General features: G+C 39.0%; 1 protein-coding gene across 1 annotated transcript in view; it reads right to left on the reverse strand.

Moving 5' to 3' along the window:
• Nucleotides 1–500: 500 nt before the first annotated feature.
• LOC107488407 (uncharacterized) overlaps nucleotides 501–10,617 on the reverse strand; it is a 15,527-nt gene continuing 5,410 nt past the window's right edge. Inside the window, exon 3 of the mRNA XM_016109159.1 lies at nucleotides 501–598. Within this exon, the coding sequence (XP_015964645.1) occupies nucleotides 501–598 (98 nt within the window). The remainder of the gene's footprint in view (nucleotides 599–10,617) is intronic.

Consider the following 10,617-nt stretch of genomic DNA (forward strand, 5'->3'; position numbering starts at 1 on the left):
GTCTAACGAACAGAGCTAACAGGGCTTCACCGAGGTCGTCGTAGTATACTGGTGGGTCATCAATTTTCATGAAGACGAAGGAGCAGGTAGGTATGTAGTTTATTTGCTAATCTTTATTAATTATAACTTGAATTAATTGTTACTTGATTTATTTTATTAATTGGTTTCAATATGTGTAGTCTAAGTCGTTGGATTGTCATGCAACATTGGTAGAGACTTTCAAGTATACTCATACGTTGAAGGCCAATAAGGAGAGATTTACTTATGAGCAGACTATGGCTCATTATGTGAATTATAATTAATTCTAATTTTGAAATTTATTCGATTTAAAGTCAATTAACTGTCATCCTAATCACAACGTGTGTTACATAGGAGGACTACACGCAGAGATTGGAGGCTACGATCTAGCAATCTCAATTGTCTAGTGGGGACAACCCTGCCAGCTCTGATGCCTCAGTGGTAGATCCTGATAGGATTTGGCACAAGACCATCTCTAAGCCCTACAAGAATTGCGTCTTCGGGTTTGAGTCGTTCTTCGCCAGTGGTCTCCGCACCTCTGCAATGGCGGCTTCATTTGCCTTTGCCTTTACCACCAACCCTGCTAATTCCGAGGAAGTTTACCAATAAGCTTATCAGTCTGAGCAGAGGTACAACGACCTTCTTACATACACAAAAGGAGCCATTACTGTAAGCTCGGACCCAACAAAGAAGCTGGAACGGCTAGAGCGTTTGCAAGAGAAGATGGAGGTGTACAATGAGCAGATGCCCACTGGAGGGGCACCGACATCAGCACCTACTCTACCGCCTCAGCAGGGGGAAGACTACAATGATGACGACGATTATCGGGATCCGTAGGGTTTAGGGAGTGATGAGCGGATAATTTATACGCTTTTTGGCATTGTTTTTAGGTAGTTTTTAGTAGGATCTAGCTACTTTTTGGGATGTTTTTATTAGTTTTTATGCAAAATTCATATTTCTGGGATTTACTATGAGTTTGTGTGTTTTTCTATGATTTCAGGTATTTTCTGGCTGAAATTGAGGGACCTGAGTACAAATCTGATTCAGAGGCTGAAAAAAGGACTGCTGATGCTGTTGGATTCTGACCTCCCTGCACTCGAAGTAAATTTTCTGGAGCTACAAAACTCCAAATGGCGCGCTCTCAATTGCAATAGAAAGTAGACATCCAGGGCTTTGCATCAATATATAATAGTCCACACTTTTCACGAGTTTTGATGACGTAAAATAGCATCAAAATGCCAGCTCTCTACCCTTTTCTGGCGTCAAAACGCCAGAACTGGCATAAAAGTTGGAGTTAAACACCCAAACTGGTACCAAAGCTGGTGTTTAACTCCAAGGAGGACCTCTACACGTGTAAAGCTCAATGCTCAGCCCAAGTATACACCAAGTGGGCTCGAAAGTTGATTTTTGCATCATTTACCTATTTCTGTAAACCATAGTAGCTAGTTTCTTTATAAATAGGACCTTTTACTATTGTATTTTCATCTTGGAATCTTAGCATCTATCTTTGATCAGTTTATGCAATCTTAGACATTGGGGGCTGGCCTCACGGCCATGCCTGGACCTTCATTACTTATGTATTTTCAACGGTGGAGTTTCTACACACCATAGATTAAGGGTGTGGAGCTCTACTGTTCCTCGAGTATTAACGCAATTACTACTATTTTCTATTCAATTCAGCTTATTCTTATTCTAAGATATTTGCTTGCACTTCAACATGATGAATGTGATGATCCGTGACACTCATCACTATTCTCAACCTATGAACGCGTGCCTGACAACCACTTTCGTTCTACCTTAGATCGAGCGTATATCTCTTAGCCTCCATTCCGAAAAATCGGAGTCTTCATGGTATAAGCTAAAATTATTGGTGGCCATTCCTGAGATCTGAAAAGTCTAAACCTTGTCTGTGGTATTCCGAGTAGGATCTGGGAAGGGATGACTATGACGAGCTTCAAACTCGCGAGTGTTGGGCGTAGTGACAGACGCAAAAGGATCACTGGATTCTATTCCAACATGATCGAGAACCGACAGCTGATTAGCCGTGCGGTGACAGCGCATTTGGACCATTTTTACTGAGAGGACAGGAGGTAGCCATTGACGCCGGTGAAACCCAACATACAGCTTGCCATGGAAAGGAGTATGAAGGATTGGATGAAGTCAGTAGGAAAGCAGAGATTCAAGAGGGATGAAGCATCTCCATAAACTTATCTGAAATTCCCACCAATGAATTACATAAGTATCTCTATCTTTATTTTATGTTTTATTTATCCTTTAATTATGAAAACTCTATCACCCATTTGAATCTGCCTGACTGAGATTTACAAGGTGACCATAGCTTGCTTCAAGCCGACAATCTCCGTGGGATCGACCCATACTCACGTAAGGTTTATTACTTGGACGACCCAGTGCACTTGCTGGTTAGTTGTGCGAAGTTGTGAAAAAGAGTGAGATTACAATTGTGCGTACCAAGTTGTTGGCGCCATTGTGTATCACAATTATGTGCACGAGGTAGCATTGATGGGCAGAAAAATGTCGGTTAAGATTTTTCTGGTAAAATTAGTGTTGCGAGTACAATTCTATTTTCAAAAAGTTTTCAAAAATCTTTCAAAAAAATTTTTCTTCTTTTTCGTTTTTTTTAGAAACAATTTTTGAAAAACCCAAAAAAAATTCATAAAATCATAAAAACTCAAAAATATCTCTTGGTTCTTGTTTGAATATAGGGCCAAAATTTAAGTTTGGTGTCAATTGCATGATTTTAATTGTCTTGCAATTTTCAAAACACATGCATTGTGCTCTTGATGATCTTCAAGTCGTTCTTGATGAATTGCTTTGTTTGATCTTCATGATTTATTGATTTGCTCTGCATGATGTTCTACATGTGCATTCTTGCATTCATATGGCCCAAACATGAGAAAGTTCTAAGTTTGGTGTCCTCCATGTTTTCTTTCATTAAGAAAACTAAGTTCTTGATGTTCATCTTGATCTTCAAGATTGTTCTTGGTGTTCATCTTGACGTTCATAATGTTCTTGCATATATCTTGTGTTTTGATCCAAGAATTATATGTTTTGACTCATTTTGTTGTTTTTCAAAATTGAAAACATATCTTCTTGAATAAAGGATTTAGCAAAATGAAGATCCAAGAACATAAAGCATAGGAATTACAGAGAAAAAGCTGGGCGTTCAAAACGCTCAGTGAAGAAGGAAAACTAGCGTCTAAATGCCCAAACTATGCAGCAATTGGGCGTTAAACGGCCAAAACATGCAACTCCTGGGCGTTTAACGCCAGGATGACACAAGGAGAGGAATTTTGTTTTCAAATCAAATCTTTTTCAAATCTTCATAATTTTTCAAAATAAAATCTTTTTCAAATCAAATATTTCCAATCATATCTTTTTCAAAATCATATCTTTTCAAACATATCTTTTTCAAAAAAAATAAATCTTTTTAATTTCCTTTATAAATCTTTTTCAAAATAAATTTCAATCATATCTTTTTAAACATATCTTTTTCAAATCATATCTATTTCAAAATCTTTTCTAACTTCTTATCTTTTTAAAATTGATTTTCAAATCTTTTTCAACTAACTAATTGACTTTTTGTTTGTTTTACTATTTCTTATCTTTTTCAAAACCACAACCAATTTTTCAAAAATTTATTTTAAATTTTATTCTTTTTATTTTCGACAATTCTTCCCCCTCTCTTATCTATTTCTATTTAAACACTAACATTCCTCCTCCATTGTCAATTCGAACTCCATCTCTCTTTGTGTGTTCGAATTCTTCCTTACCTACCTCATCCTTCCATTCTTGTTTTCCTCTGACACCTCAAGGAATCTCTATACTGTGACATAGAGGATTCCATATTTTCTTTATTTTTTTCTCTTTCATATGAGCAGAAACAAAGATAAAGGCATACTTGTTGAAGCTGATCCTGAACCTGAAAGGACACTGAAGAGGAAGCTAAGAGCAGCTAAAGCACAAAACTCTGAAGAGGACCTCACTAAAATTTTCGAAAAGGAAGCAGCAAAAGAAACAATTATGGCTGAACCAAACAACAATGCAAGGAAGATGCTTCGCGATTTTACTACACCTACTTCCAACTTCTATGGAAGAAGCATCTCAATCCCTGCCATAGGAGCAAACAATTTTGAGCTAAAGCCTCAATTAGTTTCTCTACTGCAACAGAACTGCAAGTTTCATGAACTTCCATTAGAAGACCCTTATCAGTTCTTAACTGAATTCTTGCAGATCTGTGATACTGTTAAGACCAATGGAGTTGATCCTGAAGTCTACAAGCTTATGCTTTTCCCTTTTGCTGTAAGAGACAGAGCTAGAACATGGTTAGACTCACAACCTAGAGATAGCTTGGACTCTTGGGATAAGCTAGTCACGGCTTTCTTAGCCAAGTTCTTTCCTCCTCAAAAGCTGAGCAAGCTTAGAGTGGATGTTCAGACCTTCAGATAAAAAGATGGTGAGTCCCTCTATGAAGCTTGGAAAAGATACAAGCAGCTGACCAAAAAGTGTCCTTCTAACATGCTTTCAGAATGGACCACATTAGATATATTCTATGATGGTCTGTCTGAATTTTCCAAGATGTCACTGGACTACTCTGCAGGTGGATCCATTCACCTAAAGAAAATGTTTGCAGAAACTCAGGAACTTATTGAAATGGTTGCAAATAACCAGTTCATGTATACCTCTGAGAGGAATCCTATGAGTAATGGGACACCTCAAAAGAGATGAGTTCTTGAAATTGATGCTCTGAATGCCATACTGGCTCAGAATAAGATATTGACCCAACAAGTCAATATGATCTCTCAGAGTCTGAATGGATTGCAAAATGCATCCAACAGTACTAAAGAAGCATCTTCTGAAGAAGAAGCTTATGATCCTGAGAACCCTGCAATCAATCGCAGAGCTGAATTACATGGGTGAAGCCTTTGGCAACACCTATAATCCTTCATGGAAAAATCATCCAAATTTTTTATGGAAGGATCAACAGAAGCAAGGCTTCAATAATAACAATGGTGGAAGAAACAGGTTTAGCAATAGCAAACCTTTCCCATCATCATCTCAGCAACAGACAAAGCATTCTGAACAGAATTCTTCTAGCTTAGCAAACATATTCTCTGATCTATCTAAGACCACTCTTAGTTTCATGACTGAAACAAGATCCTCCATTAGAAATTTAGAGGCACAAGTGGGCCAGCTGAGTAAAAGGGTTACTGAAACTCCTCCTAGCACTCTCCCAAGCAATACAGAAGAGAATCCCAAAGGAGAGTGCAAGGCCATTGATATAATCAACATGGCCGAAACCTTAGAGGAGGAGGAGGACGTGAATCCCAATAAGGAAGCCCTCAGGGAACGTCTAGTGGTCAGTAAGGAATACCCTAATGAGGAACCAAAGGAATCTAAGACTCATATAGAGACCATAGAGATTCCCTTGGACCTCCTTTTACCATTCATGAGCTCTGATGACTATTCATCTTCTGAAGTGGATGAAGACATTGTTGAAGGGCAAGTTGCCCAATATTTAGGAGCAATCATGAAGCTGAATGCCAAGCTATTTGGTAATGAGATTTGGGAGGAAGAGCCTCCCTTGCTCACCACCAATGAACTAAATACATTGGTTCAGCAAAATTTACCTCAAAAGAAACAGGATCCTGGTAAATTCTTAATACCTTGTACCATAGGCACCATGACCTTTGAAAAAATTCTGTGTGACCTGGAGTCAGGGATAAACATGATGCCACTCTCTGTAACGGAGAGACTGGAAATCTATGAGGTACAGGCTGCCAAATTCTCATTGGAGATGGCAGATAAATCTATGAAAAAGGCTTATGGACTAGTAGAGGACGTGCTAGTGAAGGTTGAAGGCCTTTACTTCCCTGCTGATTTCATAATCCTAGACACTAGGAGGGATGAGGATGAATCCATCATCCTTGGAAGACCCTTCCTAGCCACAGCAAGAGCTGTGATTGATGTTGACAGAGAAGAGTTGATCCTTCTTGTGAATGAAGAATGCCTTGTAGTAAAGACTCAAGGTTCTCCATCTGTAACCATGGAGAGTAAGCATGAAGAGCTTCTCCCAATACAGAGTCAAACAGAGCCCCCACATTCAAACTCTAAGTTTGGTGTTGGGAGGCCACAGCCAAACTCTAAGTTTGGTGTTGAGAGATCTCAACCATACTCTGATCAACTGTGAGGCTCCATGAGAGCTCACTGTCAAGCTATTGACAATAAAGAAGCGCTTATTGGGAGGCAACCCAATTTTATTTTAATTTTATCTATATTATTTTGTTTCCTTTTAGGTTTATAATCATGTGAAGTCACAAAGAAAATTACAAAAATAAAGAAAAAAAATCAAAAACAGCATTGAAAACAGCACACCCTGGAGGAAGAACTTACTGGCGTTTAAACGCCAGAAAGGGTAGCAAAACGGGCATTTACACGCCCAATCTGGCACATTTCTGGCCGTTTAAATACCAGAATAGGGCACCAGACTGGCATTTAAACGCCAAAATAGGGCAACAAACTGGCGTTCAGACGCTAGAACAGGAAGGAAGCTGGCGTTTAAACACCGGAACAAGGCAGCAAACTGGCGTTTAAATGCCAGAATTGCACTCTAAGGCGTTTTAAACGCTCAATTGGAGCAGGGATGAGAATTCCTTGACTCCTCATGATCTGTAAACCCCACAGGATCCCCACCTACCATCCCACAACACTCTTCCCCAAAACCCCACCTACCTCACTTTCAAATTCAAACACTTTTTTCCGCCCAAACCCAACACTTACGAATCACATACCACCCTCCATCTCCTTCATTTTCTTCTTCTTCCCCTTCTTTCTTTCTTTCTTCTTTTGCTCGAGGACGAGCAAACCTTTTAAGTTTGGTGTGGTAAAAGCATTGCTTTTTGTTTTTCCATAACCATTTATGGCACCTAAGGCCGGAGAAACCTCTAGAAAGAGGAAAGGGAAGGCAACTGCCTCCACCTCTGAGTCATGAGAGATGGAGAGATTCATCTCAAAGGTCCATCAAGACCACTTCTATGAAGTTATGGCCAAGAAGAAGGTGATCCTTGAGGTCCCTTTTAGGCTCAAAAAGGGCGAATATTCGGAGATTTGAAGAAGAGGTTGGGAAGTTCTTGCCAACCCCATTCAACAAATCAGAATCTTAATGGTTCAAGAGTTCTATGCAAATGCATAGATCACTAGGAACCATGATCAAAGTATGAACCCAAACCCAAAGAATTGGCTTACAATGGTTCAGGGGAAATACCTAGATTTCAGTCCGAAAAATGTGAGGCTAGCATTCAACTTACCAATGATGGAAGAAAACGCACACCCCTACACTAGAAGGGTCAACTTTGATCAAAAGTTGGACCAAGTCCTCATGGACATATGTGTAGAAGGAGCTCAATGGAAAAGAGACTCAAGAGGCAACCCGGTTCAATTGAGAAGACCGGACCTTAAGCCTGTAGCTAGAGGATGGTTGGAGTTCATCCAACGCTCTATCATTTCTACTAGCAACCGATCTGAGGTAACTGTGGATCGGGCCATCATGATTCATAGTATCATGATTGGAGAGGAAGTAGAAGTTCATGAAATCATACCTCTAGAACTCTACAAGGTGGCTGACAAGTCCTCACCTTTGGCAAGATTAGCATTTCCTCATCTCATATGTCACCTTGGCTATTCAACTGGAATTGTCATAGAGGGAGACATCCTCATTGAAGAGGACAAGCCCATCACTAAGAAGAGGATGGAACAAACTAGAGAGCTCATCCATGGCACTCAACAAGAGCACGAGGAAGTCCCTCATCAAGAAATTCTTGAGATACCTCAAGGGATGCAATGTCCTCCACACAATTATTGGGAGCAACTCAACACTTTTTTTGGAAAGCTTAAGTTACAACATGGACCAATTAAGGGTGGAACACCAAGAGCACTCCATCATTCTCCATGAGATTAGAGAAGATCAAAGAGTTATGAGAGAAGAGCAACAATGGCAAGGAAGAGACATAGAGGAGCTCAAGAGCACCATTGGTTCTTCAAGAGGAGGAAGACACCACCCTCACTAAGGTGGACTCATTCCTTAATCTCCTTGTCTATTTATTTTCTGTTTTTTGACTTTATGTTGTATGTTCTATCTATGTTTGTGTCTTCACTACATGATCATTAGTGTCTAGTGTCTATGTCTTAAAGCTATGAATAACTCCATGAATCCTTCACCTCTCTTACATGAAAAATGTGCTTAATTACAAAAGAACAAGAAGTACTTGGATTTCAAATTTTATCTTGAAACAAGTTTAATTATTTTGATGTGGTGGCAATACTTTTTATTTTCTGAATGAATACTTGAACAGTGCATATTTTTGATCTTGTTATTTATGAATGTTAAAATTGTTGGCTCTTGAAAGAATGATGAACAAAGAGAAATGTTTTTGATAATCTGAAAAATCATGAAATTGATTCTTGAAGCAAGAAAAAGCAGTGAAAAAAAAAAGAGAAAAAGATGGCAAAAAAAAAGAAAAAGAAAAAAGCAAATAGAAAAAGCCAATAGCCCTTAAAACCAAAAGGCAAGGGTAAAAAAAGGATCCAAGGCTTTGAGCATTAATGGATAGGATGGCTCAGAGAATAAAATCCAGGCCTAAGCGGCTAAATCAAGTTGTCCCTAACCATGTGCTTGTGGCATGCAGGTCCAAGTGAAAAACTTGAGAATGAGTGGTTAAAGTCATGATCCAAAGCAAAAGAGTGTGCTTAAGAACTCTGGACACCTCTAACTGGGAACTTCAGCAAAGCTGAGTCACAATCTGAAAAGGTTTACCCAGTTATGTGTCTGTGGCATTTATGTATCCGGTGGTAATACTGGAAAACAAAGTGCTTAGGGTCACGGCCAAGACTCATAAAGTAGCTGTGTTCAAGAATCAACGTACTGAACTAGGGGAATCAATAACACTATCTAAAATTCTAAGTTCCTATAGATGCTAATCATTCTGAATTTCAAAGGAAAAAGTGAGATGCCAAAACTGTTCAGAAGCAAAAAGCTACAAGCCCCGCTCATCTAATTAGGACTAAGTTTCATTGATACTGTGGGATTCATTGTATATTCTCTTCTTTTTATCCTATTTTGTTTTCAGTTACTTGGGGACAAGCAACAATTTAAGTTTGGTGTTGTGATGAGTGGATAATTTATACGCTTTTTGGCATTGTTTTTAGGTAGTTTTTAGTAGGATCTAGCTACTTTTTGGGATGTTTTTATTAGTTTTTATGCAAAATTTATATTTTTGGACTTTACTATGAGTTTGTGTGTTTTTCTGTGATTTCAGGTATTTTCTGGCTGAAATTGAGGGAACTGAGCACAAATCTGATTCAGAGGCTGAAAAAAGGACTGCTGATGCTATTGGATTCTGACCTCCCTGCACTCGAAGTGGCATTTTTTAAGCTACAAAACTCCAAATGGCGCGCTCTCAACTTCATTGGAAATTATACATCCAGGGCTTTCCAGCAATATATAATAATCCACACTTTACACGAGTTTCGACGATGTAAAATGGCATCAAAATGCTAGCTCTCTGCCCTTTTCTGGCGTCAAAATGCCAGAACTGGCATAAAAATTGGAGTTAAAAGCTCAAACTGACACCAAAACTGGTGTTTAACTCCAAAGAAGACCTCTACATGTGTAAAGCTCAATGTTCAGCCCAAGCACACACCAAGTGGGCCCGGAAGTGGATTTCTGCATCATTTACCTATTTCTGTAAACCCTAGTAGCTAGTTTCATTCTAAATAGAACCTTTTACTATTGTATTTTTATCTTGGAATCTTGGCATCTATCTTTGATCAGTTTATGTGATCTTAGACATTGGGGGCTGGCCTCACGGCCATGCTTGGACCTTCATTACTTATGTATTTTCAACGGTGGAGTTTCTACACACCATAGATTAAGGGTGTGGAGCTCTGCTGTTCCTCGAGTATTAATGCAATTACTACTATTTTCTATTCAATTCAGCTTATTCTTATTCTAAGATATTCACTTACACTTCAACATGATGAATGTGAGGATTCGTGACACTAATCACTATTCTCAACCTATGAACGCGTGCCTGACAACCACTTCTGTTCTACCTTAGATCGAGCGTATATCTCTTAGCCTCCATTCCGAAAGATCGGAGTCTTCGTGGTATAAGCTAGAATTACTGGCGGCCATTCCTGAGATTCGAAAAGTATAAACCTTGTCTGTGGTATTCCGAGTAGGATTTGGGAATGGATTGATGTGTGGAAAACGATCCAACACAAAACTCACCGGCAAGTGTACCGGGTCGCATCAAGTAATAATAACTCACATGAGTGAGGTCGATCCCACAGGGATTGAAGGATTGAGCAATTTTAGTTTAGTGGTTGATTTAGTCAAGCGAATCAAGTATTGATTGAGTGTTTGGTATCCAGCAGTAAGTAAATAACAGAAAATGTAAGGGGGGAAGGGTAGAATTGCAGTAAATTAAAAGGAACTGAAAGTAAAAGGACTGAATCTTAAAGAACAAGAAATTAAATGGCTGAAACTTAAAGTGCAAGAAATGTAAATTGCAGTAACTTAAA

The sequence above is a fragment of the Arachis duranensis genome, chromosome 5 (assembly GCF_000817695.3).
Source record: "Arachis duranensis cultivar V14167 chromosome 5, aradu.V14167.gnm2.J7QH, whole genome shotgun sequence".
Classification (NCBI taxonomy): Eukaryota; Viridiplantae; Streptophyta; class Magnoliopsida; order Fabales; family Fabaceae; genus Arachis; species Arachis duranensis.